Below are 19,418 nucleotides of genomic sequence, written 5' to 3'. Positions count from 1 at the left end.
CCTTCATTGCGAGGGAAACAGTGTTTCGGGGATCTCAACCGCGCCACTGGCACCGAGGAAGCCTAGCTTACAATTGTTAAAATCCTAAAAGGTGCATAACTCTGTAAACGGCTACAGGGAGGCGACATTCTGAAGATAGGGAGAGAAATAGTGTATCAGTCAACACAGTACAGATAGAATCAGCGCCAGTGAATCAGCAGTCTAGCTTCAGTCTGTCTAGCTTCAAGTTCTCTAAATCCCTCGTTGCGGTAATCCTGTATAAAAACGGCCAGGCAAAGAGCGTAAAGACAGCGGTGTTTTCGAACAGACAACGCGGTGCATATCTCTTGTCTGCTGGGGTTTTTGTCATCAGTGCTCGAGCGGCGTGGGCGAAATTATCACTGAACCGTTCGCCAAATGAGACAGACACAAGGACCTGCCTGCACTAATCATTTCCGTCAGGACGTACCGCTGATGAAGCATGAACCAACGCCGGCAAACTGCCCCTACCTGTAGCGCTGTCTGAACCTAGCAGCAGCGGGGACTGAACCGAGCACGACAGGCATCGATCTTGTGTTAACCCCGCCGCCCTTCGTGACTCGACAAGGGCCAGCCGGGTTTTATGAAGCGATCTGGTGATCAACATCACCGTATCGGATGCTGTCGTACTTTGTGGTGAAGATTAACCCTCCAGGATTATCCTCTAAGCCGTTAATCGCTGTGTAGCCTGCAAAATCTTCTTACATCTCAGATGTTGGATGAGTAGGGTTCAGCTGCAGGAGAGGTACTGTGTGTGTGTGAGATGGACGTGCGGAGATTGCTTGCAGATCCAAACGGGACGATTTGACAACAAAACGGCCCAGCCGGCCATGGGGGTACCGTATCTTCCAGCGTGTATCTCGGCATGATCGCCAACCGTGGTGACAGGCAGTTTCGGAATCATCCAATTGATCGGTAGGATTAACTGTAGTACTGACACACAACCGGGCGCGTCTCATATGTTGTAAAAACGTGATCAAACCCAGACTATAGAAATCAAGCAAAGGACTACTGCACGACCTTTCTGTTGACGGGACAGCAACTCATTGTACATTCTCTGAACGTCGCGCCTTAGAGGAACGCAAGGTATTTATCATTGTAAGGTTTCCTTTGCACTGACCAAATAGGGACGTAAACATATAGCTTGATTTGTCAGGTACATATGCATCAACAGAGGAAAGGTTGATTTGCTCATTCTAATTCAAGCACGAGCGAGAGCGTCGCGTTTAAAGGTCCTGAAGCCAACTCCCTGAAGCACAAAAGGATCTCCAGGAATAAGGAAAGCAAACCCACGCGTTGCATGTGTGTAAGATTTAGTCTAGACGTTTGTTCCTGGATCCGCGCCATTCGGACCCTCTGCAATATTTCACCTGCCCTTCGGGCTAACAAATGCCCCCAAAGCTTCCAAAAGGGGCCAAACTAGGTTAAACCCAACAACGAGAGAGAAAAGAGGAAAAACGGCAAAGCCGAATATTTCATCGTGGAAACGCGTCCAGGAATCAAGATGACCGACATCACGGTGATAGAGTCCACGGATGGAGGGTTTGACAACGTCAACCCTGCCTCCAGTAACAACGTCTCCGACAGGGCGTCCACCGGGACGTCCGGGAACAAGTCTCGGTCGTGGGCGAGCATCGTCCGGAGGAAGTTCACCGTGTCGCTCGGTTCCCCCCGCCTCGAGACCGTCTACCGGGGCTACTTCCGTAGACAGAAGCGAGGATGTCTCCTCTGCGTGTTGTTAATCGCCGTCTTGTACGAACTAAGAATTCTTGTAATGGACTGTGTGTCGTTCTCCATGGATAGACTGCCGACTATCGTGCTGTCGGCGCTGCTGTTATGTGTTCACGCCGCGTTCTTCGCGCTGTGTAAGGCCGGCAAGTGTTCGAAAAAGTTGGAGGAGAGGGTCCTGCCGTACCTGGTGTGGGCGCTGCTGACGGCACAGGCGCTGACCTACAGCGGGCTGCAGGGACAGAGACTGACGCCGACTCACTCGCTCGAGTGGCAGGTGAGTCTTAATATGGTCTAAGATTGTCTCTTCTTAAGATCCAAGAATCTTAGAAATCTAAGAAAGGGAATGCAGCAACACTTAATATTTCTTTTTAATTAGTAAATATTGATTTTTCAGTTTTTATTTAGATTGGTAGATAAGATTCTACTTATACTAGATTACTCAAAGAATTTCCTGAGATAATTTCTTAAGCTTTACAAGATTTTTTAAAAGGAAATCTTAGAAGGGGAACACAGCATCAACTGTCATTGTTCACTAAAAATGAACTTTGAAGCTTCAAAATTGAGTGGTGGTTTGAAATATGTCTGTTTCAGCTGTTCATATTGCTGTTCTGCTCGTTTGGCTGTTCCCTCTGTGCAAGGTACTGTCCTGCCCAACCTGCTATTCCCGCTACTAATGATGGTGCTGTACTACTTCTCTTGTAGCTGTTCCTTGTTTTCGTGGTGCTGTCCTGCCTGCCACTGAGCCTGCTGTCTCTGCTGTTACAAATGTTGTGTGACAGGTGCCAATTTTTACTTCACCTGTTAATGGTGCTGTTCTCCTTTTCTTGCAGCTGTTCCTCGTGTTCGTGGTGCTGTCCTGTCTGCCGCTGAGCCTGCTGTCTGTGCTGTTACAAATGTTGTGTGACAGGTGCCAATTTTTATTTCACCTGTTAATGGTGCTGTTCTCCTTTTCTTGCAGCTGTTCCTCGTGTTCGTGGTGCTGTCCTGTCTGCCGCTGAGCCTGCTGACCCTGCTGTTACTCACGGGTGCCACAGCCGTGGGTCACGCCGTTCTGTGCGGGGTCATGGCGCAGGCGCAGACAGAGTATCTCGGGCTACAGGTCAGTAGTCTTATATTACTGTTATTTTTCATATATTTGCGGCGATTTTGGTTTAATTGGGTTTATGACATCGTGAATGTGTTTCGACCGTGAACTCTCCAATCCTATCGTGAAATTAAACCTTCGCAAAACAAATTAATTTACAGTAAATGTGACTGTAAGAAATGATATATCAAATGCATATGAAATGGCTGCTCTGTTCATTCTGGCTGATGATACAAACAGCAGATGCCAGTGGCACATGTTCAGTGATGCTTTGCCATAATGTCGATAATTAAGATATGCTCGCCATGTAGGCTTTGTGGTTCATTATGTACACCACACAATAGCCGATCCTCAACCAAATATTCATTGTACTCGTGCACTATTTTTATACTCTCGCCAATAGAAAGTATGAAAGGCCCGGCCCTGGACAGATGAGTTAGGCCACAGCAAGTAATTTTTATGGATGACATCATCGCGCGCATTAATTTTCGCCTGATTTTAGAAAAAAAGAAACTTTGTTGTGTGGTGAACATGCCGAAAATGGGCAAAGATGTCTGTTGCCATGCCGGAAGGTGGATGGCAGATAACTAACTATGAAGAGAGGAGACATTCCCACTGAATGAAAACCATTTGTACAATGATTGAGTCAAAATTTTAAAATGTAGGAACCTTGTTTTTTTCGGGCCTTTTTTCGCCCGCTTGCATTAGATTTGGAGTCTGCGGAGGATGTCATCCATAAAATTTACTTGCTGTGGCCTTACATAAAATGACGTGTTGTCACTGTGCACTTTTGATAAGATAAGCTATGTCAGGTATGCCTGCTGCGTGCACGATGTTATTATTTTTTTTATTAATTTTCCACTGCAACTCGATGTAATACTAACAGTTTTTGTTATTTGTGGACTTTGCTACATAAAAGTAATAGGACAACATTCCAAGTGTGTTTTCGATGGAGATTGGAACGTAATTTTGATAACTTAAAGATAAGCTTGTGAAATATGCAAAGAAAATGCTTGATAAAATTGTACGGATGCCTTTTTGTATCCAGGCAAGCAAGTGGCTTTCTTGGCATGCAATTCAATAATTCCATATGCCCTCTGGCAAGCATACGATTCTTAAAAGAGAAACCCAATTAGTACTGGAAATTTGTTTGAGCCTTCGACAGAAATCATGTTCCTTAGCAACGGAAAAATTCCGAGAAAGGAGAGTATTTTTGAAGAGGCCTATATTGCGACAAGCCGCTATGGTGTTAAGTGAATTTCCCGAGGGCACAGCATTGGGATCTGTCAGATTCTGAGTTAACAATCCTAACCACAGGGAATGTATACGCATACAGGGAAATGCGCGATCCATCCGGAGTCTCGCTTTCGTGCGAGATCACGCGCGCTCACGCTAAGGATGTGCTCTCGCGAGAATGGAATCAATATGGCGACTGTATCTGGAATGAGGTCTATTGCAAGGCCACCTAGTTCACCTTGCCTCCTTTTGATTATGCAAACGAAATCTGATTTTATTATTCAGCTCATAAGCAACGGCCTTCTCTACGCATGCGCCGTGACATTGGGTGTGGTCTTCTACCTGTTGGTGGACCGGAAGTACCGGAAATCGTTCCTGGACACAAGGTCATCTCTGGAGGTCAAAGTTCATCTCCAGGAACAGACGCAGCATCAGGTAACAGTGACTTTGAAACTGTCTGTAATATTAATTTTTAAAATAAGTATACGGTCTCTGGGTATCCTGCAGGCATTTAATCATAAGGCCACACCAATCTAATTTTTAAAAATTTTTTCTGATATGAAAAAAAAATTTAGGCTCTGAATCAACGCATATTTAGACCCCAACAGTTGAAGGAAGTCCCTTCTCTTCGGAGTTGTTAAAGTTTTTTCCATCTATCAATGCAGTGGTTTGATTAAAGTTAGAAATTCATCCACATTGTTTGGAATACGAACCAGCCTGGTATGTTGACTTCATGGCTCCTATCATAGAATACGGGGCTAGCATAGGATGCCTAGTCCTGTTTTTATTTTTTCGCTCTGTCGTTTCATAATTTTTCTGAAAAAATCTGAGAAACCAAGAAATCAAATTGGTGTGGCCTAAAGCTCGAGCTAATTGCTGTTTTTGCTACCTCATGTCCTCTCGGGGTTGATACGATCCATTTTTACCAACCTTTACCCAACACACCTGTCCATGGTGCTGAATGGGATTTCTCTTTGAAAACCACAAATTTTAAAGCCTAGCGACTTTCACGTGTACTGCAGGAGCAGCTGCTGATGTCGATTTTGCCGCGTCACGTGGCGGAGGACATGCGCAGAGGCATGAGCAGGAAGGACACCGAGGACAGGCAGTTCCAGCAGATGTACATCAAACGTCACGAAAACGTCAGGTAGGAGACTTCAAACGTCACGAAAACGTCTGGTATGAGACCATTAAACGTCACGAAAACGTCTGGTAGGAGACCATTAAACGTCACGAAAACGTCTGGTAGGAGACCATTAAACGTCACGAAAACGTCTGGTAGGAGACCATTAAACGTCACGAAAACGTCAGGTAGGAGACCATTAAACCATTAATCTCGGGATTTTCTCGTTCCCGGTCTGACTTTGTCTTCTCGTTCCCAGTATCCTGTTCGCGGACATAGTGGGCTTCACGGCCATCTCCACCACCGTCTCTGCTCAGGAACTCGTCAAGATCCTCAACGAGCTGTTCGCAAGCTTCGACAAACTCGCCGACGTAAGGAAAGGTCCAATGACTTAAAGATAAAGCAAGACGTCTTAAGTCATGAAGTCTCGTGATGTTTAAAGTTAAAGCTTTTGGTCCAACACAAAAAATTCTCTCACCTAGAGCTTTCCAGTCACTCTGGTCTTCCTCAGTAGACTGACCCAGTGAACCGCGACGGGGGCCGACATCGTCTACCAGATACCTTTGACACAGTGTTGACGTCACACTCCAAAGAAGCCACGTGACAAGCTTTACTGGGTCAGTCAACTGAAGAAGACGAGAGTGAATGGTCGAAAGCCCTAGGTGAGAGAATTTTTTGTGTTGGACCAAAAGTTTAAACTTTAATCATGTAACACTGATGAACTTTTATGTGAGTTTTTATCTATGTTCTGCTAACATAGATTAACAACCAGCTGCGTATAAAGATCCTGGGGGACTGCTACTACTGCATCTGCGGTGTCCCTGTACCGAGAAAGGACCACGCAGTCTGTAGCATCAACATGGGGCTCGATATGGTGGACGCCATAGCGTAAGTACAGGGTTTCTAGTACAGTCTACATCTTATAAGTATTGGCTACACTGTAGCATCAGTACAGGATTGAAATCTGATACGGTTACCTTCTATGTAACCAACTGAAAACAGCCTTTTTTCTTGGTATGTGTGGATAAATGCTGGTATTTTCCAGCTGGAGAGATATTTCTTGTTCTATTTTGTTGAAAAACTGGCTTATAGACTTGTTTTGGCTGCCTGGTAGAGTCATGTTTTTGTTTTTTGGTGGTGTACAGGGGGGTCAGATGTCATGATCTCAGTGGTTCCATGGATCGTACTTATTTTCGCTGGTCAAAATGTGAAATTTTTGGACTAAATCGACAATTTGGAAGTTGGACTACTCTGTGAATATGAGTTTGCAATAGTTTAACACTCAAGTAGGTGATTTTTGACAGCTCAGTTCTCCATATACTCCAATGGGGGCTGGAAATAGTGTCCTTTTCCCCAACTATACAATCATTTGATCGACATCCCCTATTCTCACAGGCAAGTGCGAGAGAAAACGAGATCTCCGGTGGACATGCGCGTTGGGATCCACACGGGCGCGGTTTTGGCGGGAGTTCTGGGGCAGAAGCGGTGGCAGTTCGACGTCTGGTCCACTGACGTCACACTGGCCAATCAGATGGAGTCTGGGGGGATGCCTGGGTACGTAGTGTTCATCTTTAAAATTGCAACTAGTAAGGTTATTCTTGCAAAGCAAATGCAGAATGTTAACCTTCTCATGGTCTCCTCCTAACAAACTACTGCTCTATGTATTACTGCAAAACATTCATTTGTATATTCTAGCCCCTCCAACTGCAACTTGGAACATTAATATTATGTAACCCGACACCACAGTGTTTGGAACTGTCTGCTACAGCACAGTTACCATAGTGACAGCCGTTTGGTTCAGGTCATTGACCTTGTGTGTTTGGAGAAGACGAAGAAGAAGAAACTAAGCAAAAACAATATGTTTTCCTTCTGCGAAGGTAAGCATTAAAATATTTGGATTTACTTATAAGAAGAATACAATGCATAAAACACACACAGTACAATACATTACAGTTGAGACAAAAGTTAGGCCGGTATAGGTTTTCTTTTTAACAACTTTGAGAAATCTTTCATTTCTTGTTTTTTTTTCTGTATGACCTACTTATATCTTTTGGTTTTTATACTTATCACCTTCATCCTGACATCCGTCGGGTAATCGCTTGGTTCTTAATAATTTATTCATCATCATAGTTGTACTATGTTTATCATCTAATCTTTGTAGCATTAGTTGTTAATACCATAAGCAGCTTTATACTCATAATCCTCTTCATAGTGGAGCGAACATGCATGAAACGTCTAACACAGAAGGAAAACATTGTTTTTGCTTTATTGCTTTATTTTTTCTTCTCCAAGCACATAAGACCAATGAATCAGACGTCTGTCACCATGGTAACCGGTGCTGTAGCAGACACCCTGTGGTGTTGGGTTACATTATGTAGCAAGTGGTTGGACAGTGTTGCAGGGGGGCTGGTGTCCATACATGTATATATGAAATTGTGTTTTACGTTTAAGTAAGAATAATATAAACAAAGCAGTAGTTTGTAAGCCTAGACCATGTGAAGTTGAACATAATACGTTTGATCTGAAACTGTTATCTTGTCTTTCTGTGTGTCTGTGTGTCTTTCTGTCTGTCTGCGAAAGTTCATCTGTGTTGTTAGTTACACGCTTGAAGCTAAAGCTTTTGGTCCAACACAAAAAGTTCTCTCACCTAGAGCTTTCGACCAGTCACTCTGGTCCTCCTCAATAGACTGACCCAGTGAAGCTTGTCACGTGGCTTCTTTGAAGCGTGACGTCAACACTGGGTCAAAGGTATATCTGGTAGACGATGTCGGCCCCCGTCGCAGTTCAATGAAGGGTGATGGGCCCTGATGTATATGGCTTCCTTCACCCCTCTCAAGAAATAGTCTTGTTCAGTGTCCAAAATCCTTACAGTGTCAAGTGAAACAAAATGTCCGGGTGACTCTAGGTGAGAGAATTTTTTGTGTTGGACCAAAGGTTTTAACTTTATAATAAACATGTAACTACCAACACAGATGAACTTTCATGAAAGTAAACGCACGTTGTTTCCCGTCCTGCAGGAGAGTTCACATCTCCAAGGCGACTCACGACTGTCTGAACGGGGAGTTTGAAGTTGAGCAGGGGAACGGGGCTTCACGGAACGACTACCTCAAGTCACGTGGTATCAAAACATTCCTCATCAAACGGAGAACAGAGAAAAGGGTAGGAACATTTTACACACGATCTATTACCATATCTTGAAAGTTCATCTGGTGGTAGAAGTCATTATGAACAGTATTGAACTGTAATTACTACCACAAAAATTTGAAAATTTGGGTGAGTCCAATCTTTGTGTTGGCAATTACAATCTATTATCATTTACAGGTAACTTTTCCTTGAGTAAGATCTAGCATATTTCAATGTTCACCTAAAAATTGAGCTTTGACTTGCATATTAGTTAGAAAAATTGATACAACGTGTATGACTGACTGACCTCTGACCTGGCCAATGACCTGATTTGTTGACGTCTCTCACCATGGTAACTGGTGTTGGGTTACATAATGTTGCAATTTTATAGCAGGAGGGATTTAGACTCCTGTCTGACCATATATATGAATGTGTTTGAGTACGAATTAACAGAGCAGACCATATGCGAAGGTAAATGTCATGCATTTGCTTTGCAAATGTTACCTTTCTAGTATGAAGGTGTTTTGCTTTGTTCTGTCTTTTCATTCATGTCTGACCAAGGATCTGGCACCTCCAATCGCGCGGAAGTCCGCCTGGAGTAGCGTAGTGATCAAAAATGGCGCCGCCAAGAAAGTGGTGGGTCAGCTGGTAGAACGGGAGAAACGTGTTGTGACAAGCATGTGAACTGTGTGCGCATGTACAATTGTTACTTCAGCAACTCAGTTGCCTCCTTGGTTGATGTGGAGAGGTAACTGCAAAACAGCGCAGTTTTCCTATTGCACAAAGATATTTATAAGTGATAAGTAGAAAACTGCACAACAATTGTTTAGCATGATACATGATATTTTCATATCTATAGTGCTTGTTTTAGTTTCGGGATGTTTGCTTATGTTTCAATAAAAAGACTAAAAGACTTTTGCAATGACTGAAACGACCCCAGTGAAGTTATAATATACCAAAATTTGTGTGTTTTATGGTGCCACATATGTGTAAGTATACGTTCCCATTGATTTATTATTATTATCTATGTATATTGATTTTTAAATCAAAATAAAAAATAGGACTGTATCTTGTTATTTTTTGTCTGGCCCTGACAGCTCCTCTTATGACCTTAATGACAAGCGGCCAGCAGGCCTAGGCCAATTTGAAGATTTCATTAATAAACAAATGCTGAGACTAAACAAAATGTTTACGAAAAGATACATTGTTGCAGGACGACGGGAAGAAACCAACAGCAAGGCTGTGCTTCCAGCGCCTGGCCATCCGGGCACTCAGAAACGAGCAGGAGATCAACAACCTGGTCAGAAAAACTCTGGAGGAGCAGGACTATAAAGCGTGAGATCTTCATTCATGTGCGTGCCGTGTGCAAGATGCGGGCAGTGTGCAAAGGATGGGCCGTGTGCAAACCGTGGGAGTAGTGCTCTATGATGTGTGTGCCGTGTGCAAGAAGCGGGCAATGTGCAAGGTCTAGCGATGGGCCGTGTGCAAACCATGAAAGTGGTGCTCTATAATGTGTGTGCCGTGTGCAAGAAGCGGGCGAGTGGCGCTCTATAATGTGCGTGTCGTGTGCAAGATGCGGGTGGTGTGCAAAATATGGGCCGTGCGCAAAGTGTGAAATGAGGTAAAGGTGAGACAACCTGTTTGAAACTTTCTTGTCGTTCACAGGATCGACGGGAAGGTCAACCCCGTGACCTTGAGATTCAAGGACGCCGAGCTGGAGAGAAAGTTCGGGAAGGAGCGAGAGAAGCAGTGCGCGGTCTGCCTGGTCGCCTTCGCCGTCATCCTGGTGTTCTGCTTCCTGGTCCAGATCACAGTAATTGCTCGGTAAGGTTTTCGTTCGATTTTTCACAACTCACAACTTATCAATCCATCAGACTTTTGGAGACTCAACTTTGATTAACCGAATCTTGTGGCGTTGGATTAAATTATATAGCAAAGGCACGACAGAGTGGTGGGTGGGCGTTCACCACCATATTCATGAATATGTTCGATTAAGAATAAACAGTGCTAGCAGTAGTTTGTAAGGCAAGACCATGTGAATATTAAAATTTGCCTTGCAAATGTTACCTTACTAGTTGGAAACCCTATTCATTGCCAGTTACAAAGATACAAACAAACATATTATGTTATTTTATCATGTTTTTCCTAGAACCATTATGGCTGCTGTCGCCTTCGTCATCTGCCTGGTGGGAATCGTTTCCATGGTGATCGTGACGTCAGCCACCATTTTCCACATGGTAGGTACACGTGTTGAAGTGTAGAAAGTTTAACTTTTGATTTGGATAAATTTCACTTCTGAACACTTGGAACTCTTTAGCCATCTATGCAGGACGCTCAATCGCTTTACAAATAAGAATAAGTGAATGAATTCTTAAACACATTCATATATATATATACCTCCTGTCTAAATACCTCCTGCTATAAAATTGCAAAATGATTCAACCCAACACTAGTTACCATGGTGACAGACGTCTGGTTCAGGTCATTGACTTTATTTGATCGGAGAAGAAGAAGAAGATGAGGAAGAAACAGAGCAAAAACAATATGCTTTCCTTCTGCGAAGGTAAACATAATAACAACCATCTGCAAGTTGTTGACAATGGGCGATAATGACGATATGTCATGTTGCTTACTATCTTCTACAGAACTTCCCAGTGATGTTAGTGAGAGTGTCCACCTGGCTAGACGGAAACAGGTACATACGGAACACCTGGACACTGGTAGCTCTTATCATGGTGATCGCAGGAATTCTCATCAACACGGTCAGTAATATCCTGTTTCCTCTTCTTTTTAATTTTCTTGCAGGTTTTTTGGTTTCGTAAAATTGAAATATTTTGGCAGCTACATTACCTTCATGGTTTATGTTTCACTGAAATGTTGCGTAAGACTGAGTTACGAGTCACTAGTATTAAACTAGGACACCAATATGGCGGCGTACTAACCTAGGACGGTTCACTCAACTTGGACACCAACATGGCGATGCAGTTAGTGATAACGAAAATGCGATTGACATTTAGTATGGCAGTGGATTCACTGGTGAATACTATCTTTGACCTATTCCCTGATGCGGTTTAACCAATGGAAAACGGGTAGCTAAAGGACTACTTTAGCATGGTGAGGGTTAATTAAACCCCTGTACAATTCTTTCATCAACGTTTTTGCGTGCCTTTTCAGCTGTCTTGTGACGTGACGGGGCCCGTCCTCTCCTCCCCACCCCTTGACAGACTGGACCTCAGCTGTCCCTACACACAGTACTTCGTCTTCGCAATAGTCCTGGTGCTTTCTGGACTCACTATGCAGGTATTTACACACTCATGCACACACACACACACACGCACACACATACGCACACGCACAGATGTATTCACGCACACATGCAAACATGCATTAAGCACACACATTACTTCGTCTTCGCATATATGCGACAATAGGCAAGAAAGGGACCAAATGTAACCCAACAAAATAACTGGCAAGCGCTGCTTAGAAGAGTACAGTATAATGTTGTAAAATATATCGCGACATCGGATGGTCATAGCTGCTACATTCTATGAATGGGTATTGCACATCTTGTATATTTGATAGCCAACACTAACTCGATTGTGTGCAATTTTGCCACAGATGCACATCAGTCACGTGACCAAGTTTCTGACAATGTGCGTCATCACCACTGTCACGTGCCTTGTCGCTTTCGTTCTGGAAAATGGCGGACTTGTTGGAACATCCAGAACTGTCAATCAGAACGTCACGGGAAAGTAAGTTTTCTCTGCACTACCTCAGTGCTAAACTAGAAAGGTAACATTTTCAAAGCAAATGCATAATGTTTACCTTCACATATGGTCTGCTCTGTTAATTCGTACTCAAATACATTCATATATGTGGTCAGACAGGAGTAAAAATTCCTTCTACTACAAAATTGCAACATTATGAAACCCAACATCAGTTACCTGGTGAGCGACGTCAACAAATCAGGTCATTGCCCAGGTCAGAGGTCAGCGTTTGGAACAGAAGAAGAAGAAACGTAGCAAAAACAATATGTTTTCCTTCGGTAAACATAAAAAGGCAGAAACCATATCTACAAGCTGATTGCCCAAGTCTAAGTTTCTCTTGTTTAAATCTTCAGCTCAACGGACATCCCGGACCCCGTCCCTCCTGCCGCCCAGCTCTGCGTCAGTCTGTCAGTCATCACCATCTGTCTCCTACTCATCTGCAGACAGGTAGGGGACGGGACAGTTTTGCGCACGGCACACACTTGTACACGGCACACATACGATATTGCACACGGCGCATGCATTTTTGCACACGGCACACATACGATTGCACACGGCGCATACATTTTTGCACACGGCACACATGCAATTGCATACGGTGAATACATGTTTTCTCACGGTATACAAGTACTTTTTTTTTTGCACACCGCACTCATTGACTTTACTGAAGCACATGGCATGCCTAAATGCGCAACACAACACAATGCGCGCATGGTACTTTTATCACACGCCGTCACTGCCTATTCGAAAGGAAGATGAGAAGTCCTAATTACATCTTACGTTTTTGATTGACAGATGGAAAGTGCGACACGGCTTCTCTTCCTGTGGAAGATGGAGGTAAGTATTGGCGACAGGTTTTCTTTTCGAACTAAAATTGTGTTTCGCAAGGAAAGTCATATATGAAAACTTTTGTATGGGCCATATTCACGTATTCGAAAAAATATGCTTTAAGACATGTTGTTAACAGTTTGAGACAGATTGAGAGTCAAAGAGGGCACTTTGATCATCCTGAGACGGGGGCAGATACAGACTGCCGAGGACCTTTGACCCGTCATTGACGTCACACTTCCACCCACGTGACGTGACTTAGCTTCGGGCCGTTTAACTTGAGAAGGTTCAGAGGAGTGACCAGGGTCTAAATACTTACGTTTTTGTGTTCGGATGTATTGTTTCAATTCTTCTTAAAGTTAATACTTCCTTCTTCAATGTTTCTTCAGACCACGAAGCAACGTGAAGAAGTCGGGCAGATCAGGAAACAAAACGAGGACCTGGTGAACAACATTCTTCCTCCTCACGTGTCCACACACTTCATCGGGGTCAAGCGGAAAGACGAGGTACAAGTGGGATCTGTTTTTCTCCTCTCTAGGCCACACCGACTTAATTTTATGGATGACGTCCGCGCGCGCATTAGTTTTCGCCTGTTCTCAAAAAAAAAGATCACGTCCACCGAGGCTCTGGCCTGGCTCTTGGCCCGGGTAGTCCATGGAAGTTAGCGACAATACGGAGCCGGGCACCCAGGCTACCGAAGCACTACGACTCAAGAACTCAGCACATACGTACAGTGTCAATTCATAAAATATGATAAATTCTGCAAAAGGCCGGCATGTGCCGGCTTGTCGTATACGTCGCTATGTACTGCCTATATACTCAATACCAGCTTTGTACTCCTATGGTCTAGTGGTATTTTTATTTTTGGCCGGAATTTTTTTATCCGCCCGCGCGCACTAGTTTGGAGGTCTTCGCAGGATGTCATCCATAAAATTAAGTAGGTTTGGCCCTACTAAAATTTACTACTCTCTAATCATGAGGGAGCTCAGGGAATTAGAAGATTGCACTCACCAAATTTTAGAACTTTCAGTAATTTTCTGGATAACTAAGGACCAACTGCTTTGTTTATATTTACTAGAACACATTCTGTAACTAGCCCTTCCAACCTCGTTCACATAACGTAATCGGGTTATCCAACACCGCAGTACATCCGCTACAGCACAAGTTACCATGATGACAGACGTCTGGTATAGGTCATTGACCTTACTTGTTTGGAAAAGATTGGCAAGAAGAAGAAATAGATTAAAAAACGGTATATTTTCCTTATGCGAAGGTGAAACATAAACTAGAAAGGTAACATTTGCAAAGCAAATGCATAATGTTTACCTTCACATATGGTTAATTCTTACTCAAATACATTCATATATATGGTCGGACAGGAGTATAAATCCCTTCTACTATAAAATTGCAACATTATGTAGCACAACACCAGTTACCATGGTGAGAGACGTCAACAAATCAGGTCATTGCCCAGGTCAGAGGTCACTGTTTGGAACAGAAGAAGAAGCAGAAACGTAGCAAAAACAATATGTTTCCTTCGGCAAACATAATAAACGGGATAACTTACTAACTGTGTTGTTCCAGGAGCTGTACAGCCAGTCCTATGAAGAGGTCGGTGTCCTGTTCGCCTCCATCCCGAATTTCTCCGACTTCTACACGGAGGAGAGCGTCAACAACTCCGGCATAGAATGTCTGAGATTCCTCAACGAGATCATCTACGACTTTGACGCGGTAAGAAGCGTTAAACCAGTCTTATACTTCACACTTTGTGTGGCGTCGGGTGGTGTAGTGGTTAGAGCGTTCGTGGTTAGAGACTATGAATCGGCGAGACCCGGGTTCGATCCCAAGTTGTACCCGGGACATGTCTGAACATGCGCTCCCTTGTGCCCTTGGGAAAGGCACTTTACATGAATTTCCTCACTCCACCCAGGTGTGAATGGGTACTTAACTTCGGTTGGGGAAAGTCGTATTGAGGTCACCTTGTGGCGCCGAATGGCAGCCGCACAGACTCTTACGACAGTTCCACAAAACATTGTGGAGCAAATATGTGTCACGATGTGTATTATTTGATTGTTGTGATTTGTATTGATTACTATGTAATACCCTGCATCAATTCAGCCGTTAAAGGCTGCGACTCCACGGGTACTGTTTGGACAATAAAAAAACATTTATTATGTTTCTATTTCCTTGTCTTATAGCTCCTGAGCAAACCGAAGTTCCGCAGCATCACCAAGATCAAGACCATCGGCAGCTGTTACATGGCCGCCTCGGGACTCAACCCTGACGACAACATGGCGCATGTAGGTTTAGCAGACAAGATTAGTCATGTACATGTTGTCGCCTGTCCTTGGTGCTGAAAACATGCTAATTCTATTTATTTGTATTTTCATAGAGAACTCCATTTCTCCATTTAAAAAACACAATCCTACTGACCTGTATGGCCCGGCGTGTGCAGAAACCTACACAAAATGTGTGGGAAGGATTTTAAAAACTTTAATTTTTTCTGACTTCTTTTTACACAGAGCCCTGATCGACTGGTAAGATTGCAGCACCTAGCGGATCTGGCCGACTTTGCACTCGCTCTGAAGGAGGCCCTCATGAACATCAACTACCAGTCATTCAACAACTTCCTATTGAGAATAGGTGCGTTTATTAGTTTTACCAATAATTAACATGATTAGCCCTCTTTATTTCAAATCAACAGAATTGTTAGGCAGTACCATGCAAACAGAATTGTTTGCATGTTACTGCCATGATTTCGTGATTTTGAGGAAGCCTCGGTACCCTCCCCTCCACTGAGTGTATAGTGAACAAGCCCCGGGGTCACAGAAACTAGGGCATCCGGGACAGACAGGTCTTCCCAAGGGTTTCCAGGAATGTGGTGGGTCTGCAAACAGAGCTGGGAGACATTCCAGTGGACATTCCATGCCTGTGGACAAAATTCCTGTACAATTCCTAGAATTCTTGCAAATTGCACACAATACTGTAGCATTAGGCTCCTCCCTGAGACGTCGCCAAAAGGTTTTTCTACCACTACTGTACAGGAATCCACCAGGGGTCTGTAGTAGCAGGGGTCATCGGCGCCAGGAAGCCTCACTATGACATCTGGGGGAACACGGTCAACGTGGCTAGTCGGATGGAGAGTACTGGACAGCCTGGTCAGATACAGGTACACACGGAAAACATCTTGTGTTTTTAACCCCTTAGAATTGTGTCAGAAATTTTCTCTATTTGTTGTCAGATTCGATCGATAGTAATTTAATTAATGTTAAGCATAAAATGCCCCAACACCTCAAATCACAGTGAAAAGCAAGCTGTTTAACGTCACCAGGATCATTCCGATGCCTTCCTGTCCGATGCAAATGATGTTTAGACCCCTGTTTTCGCAATGCATTCTGGGGATAGGAAACTCGCAAACAATACGTTAAACTTTATTTTTATCACATTGTTGTCTGTTTATCGCCCAGGTTGTTGAAGAAACGAGCCACCTTCTCAAGGAGTTCGGATTCAAATTGGAACAGCGAGGGGTCGTCAAGGTCAAGGGCAAAGGTGAACTCATGACGTACTTCCTGAAAGGACGGGAGAAACCGGAAGTCAGCAACATCAGTCTTCCCAACGTCGTTGGTTGACACGTCATCGCAAATAGTACTAGTGCCACGCGCCGTGATTGGTCGAATGTGAACATGGATGGCCAAGCTCTGACCAATAGAAAATGTGCAGATCTATTTATTTACATGTATATGACGTCATTATTGTAGGCACGTGACCTGAGCAGCAGGCAGAACGTAGTGCGTCTGCGCAAAACTCGGAGTGTTCCAAGGTTTTCGTTCCAAAGTTTGGCCAACCGTGCATCAGAATTTTGCGGGTTGCGGACGATATTTGTTCGACCCAACATTTGAAAACTATTGACGGGATGTAATATTGAATATGACCTAAAAGAAATCGTTCTGCCAAAGTGCTATGCACAATTTTTGCGCAGGCGCAGTACGTTTTACCGGTGTACCCGTGACCTACGCGTTGAGTGTCGTTTTGACAAATAATCCGGACTTATGAAGAAAAAAATCTGACGTAATCTAAGACATTACAACACAGTATTAGTCTGAAGAAAGTACTTTATTACTTGGTGTCTATACTTGATTTGGTGTCGCAATAAAGAAGAACCAGTGTGATACTAACAGAATATAGCCGACTCTTTATTTATTATTATTGTTTTATTTTATGAAGATTTACCACATTTGTGGAAGGATTGACATAACAGGTGACTATCATCTCTTCAAGATGTTAACCCTGAGTCCAGACTAAGGTTTGAACCACACACACCAGGAAGGTCCCCTACTCTTTTCGATAAGTGCGGTGGGTTCTTAAACGTGCGTGGGGTGTGGCTCTCCCAAACACGGGACCTCCATTTAACGTCCTATCCGAGGGACGTCCCTAACCAAAGCTAGGTACTCATTTACACATGAGTGAAGTGAGGAAAGCCGTGTAAAGTGCCTTTCCCAAGGGCACAAGATCGGCGACACCGGGCAGGATTCGAACCCGGGACCTCTTGGGCCTGGGCAGAACACGCTACCGCTACGCCACACGACTCCACCATAAACACAAGTGATAACTTTTTTTTTCATTGAAACATTTATTGACAAAACATGGTGACGTTACACACTCAAGTAACACTTATATTCATGTCGCCACCAACACATAAGACAATACGTAATACATAGGGCAAACAAAGCACGAATTAACATATAAAAATCAAATACAGTAATTAATCGATGAAACAAGTGAACAAATATATACAAAGTTTGACAGGACTGACATGCTAAGATATTACAAAAACCGATTGGAATCTAACAAACATTTTTGTGCATATGTAGCAATATTTGAGTGTTCAAAGAAAAGTTACTGTAGTAAGTGTACTAGAATATCATCCGAAAGATCAACTTGCTCAATGTCCAATAGTATATAATCAATTATTAAGGAAACTCTGTTTTCAATTGCAAACAAACGGGTGAAAATATACACGCATTATAAGGCGCTTCTTATCCGGATTTTCCAAACCATAACTACAGACCACCTGCATAACGCCCCCTTGCGGAATCATGTATCTGCAGCTGAGGAGAACAAGACGACCTAGTGCTGTTCAACCTGGGAACGAGAGCTCTTGTGACGTAATCAGTTCGCCGCCATTCTTAGAAAATGTCGTCTGCTGTGAGGGAACCTCCGGGGCGAAAACGTAAACAACAGTTTGAGGTAAGGTATGGCTAGAGCACTACACTGCTTTCTGTTCTCACGTTTACGAAATTCACGGTCAAGTTTTCAGTGACAAAGAACGAATGTATACCAGTGTACAAAATGCTTTTTTTGAATCAGGGCAACCTACGGCAAAAATTAGGTTGCCCATCAGAATTTTAGCTTGCCCCACTTACTACAGTGACTTTCCTCAAATTAAGTAATGTTACATACATAAGCCTTTGACAATATTTCTAACAGCCTTTAGTCAACTGATATTAGTAATAGCCTTTTAGTTTAATACCTAAAATTAAAAAGCATTCTGCTGGATACAGCGGTGCAAGCCGAGTGAGCATGATCTGGGGGTGGCGGGTGGCGGTGCATTCTTAAAATTCAGGTAGCACACTGGGCTACCTGGGTTCAAAAATAGGTTGCCCCAAGTAAAATTTGGTTGCCCGGGGCAACTAGGCAACCAGGTATTTCTGGTACTGAAGGTCGGTTGAGAAATATTTTGCATTCACCCTTACGTATTACCATCTTTCTCTAGCCAATAACCACGTTTTTTACAGCTTTTAAGTGGTTTGACATTATGATATCCGGAAATGTCACAGCCCTCTTTGCACTCCATAATGTCAAACATATAGCAAAAGGACAAAGCACGATATCCAGCTTGTGCGTTACAAAATATACATTATCTAACCTTGACCTTAATTTTTTGGCCTTGATCTAGCGTGAAAGTTCATCATCAGTGAGTTGGTAAGTTACATAATGAGAATGAAACGGCTCCGCGGGTTCCAATAAATAATGAGCCAACAACTGAGGAAAAATTGACTCCCTTGAATTTGCGCCAGGCGTTCATGATTGCAATTCGAATTTGAATCATTATAAATCGCTTCAGACCACCTACCTCGCGAGGTGGTTCAAAAGAAATCGCAACGGTTCATGTTTTTTTTAACGGAGTGGTTCAATGCAAGGCCTATGCGACCACTTCTCGGCATTGAACTAGAAATATGAGAGAAACATGGCTATGTCAAGAGATGGCGGTGAACGTTTGATTTGAAAGCCTATAGATTGTGGGTTGGTGGGAAACACTTGTCAGGGAGGGAATTCCAAAGCTTGGCCGTTCGGGGAAAGAAACTGTCACTGTAAAAAGATTTCGAACAAGGAATTTGGACGATGAAGTTGTGTGAGCTAGTGGAGAACCTAGTGGATCGCTTAAAACTTCTGAGTGGTGGAACTAGTTGGGTGAGTTCTGCAGAGCAATGACCATGAAAATATTATG

The 19,418-nt window shown here is 43.4% G+C and overlaps 1 protein-coding gene across 1 annotated transcript; it reads left to right on the top strand.

Annotated features, from left to right (window-relative positions):
- Positions 1-1,272: 1,272 nt before the first annotated feature.
- On the top strand, positions 1,273-16,752 carry LOC109476282 (adenylate cyclase type 3-like). Its single transcript, XM_019777170.1, has 22 exons — positions 1,273-2,023; positions 2,708-2,848; positions 4,355-4,504; positions 5,092-5,216; positions 5,452-5,563; positions 5,953-6,080; positions 6,588-6,746; positions 8,210-8,351; positions 9,529-9,650; positions 9,981-10,139; positions 10,465-10,552; positions 10,961-11,077; positions 11,490-11,615; positions 11,934-12,067; positions 12,436-12,529; positions 12,878-12,919; positions 13,300-13,416; positions 14,495-14,641; positions 15,109-15,210; positions 15,433-15,553; positions 15,955-16,079; positions 16,378-16,752. The coding sequence occupies exons 1-22, from the start codon at positions 1,523-1,525 to the stop codon at positions 16,537-16,539; spliced, it is 3,114 nt and encodes a 1,037-aa protein (XP_019632729.1). The 5' UTR covers positions 1,273-1,522; the 3' UTR covers positions 16,540-16,752.
- Positions 16,753-19,418: the final 2,666 nt, after the last annotated feature.

Source organism: Branchiostoma belcheri, unplaced genomic scaffold (assembly GCF_001625305.1).
Source record: "Branchiostoma belcheri isolate BF01 breed outbred unplaced genomic scaffold, Haploidv18h27 scaffold37, whole genome shotgun sequence".
Lineage (NCBI taxonomy): Eukaryota > Metazoa > Chordata > Leptocardii > Amphioxiformes > Branchiostomatidae > Branchiostoma > Branchiostoma belcheri.
This window is presented reverse-complemented; position numbering and strand designations above follow the sequence as displayed.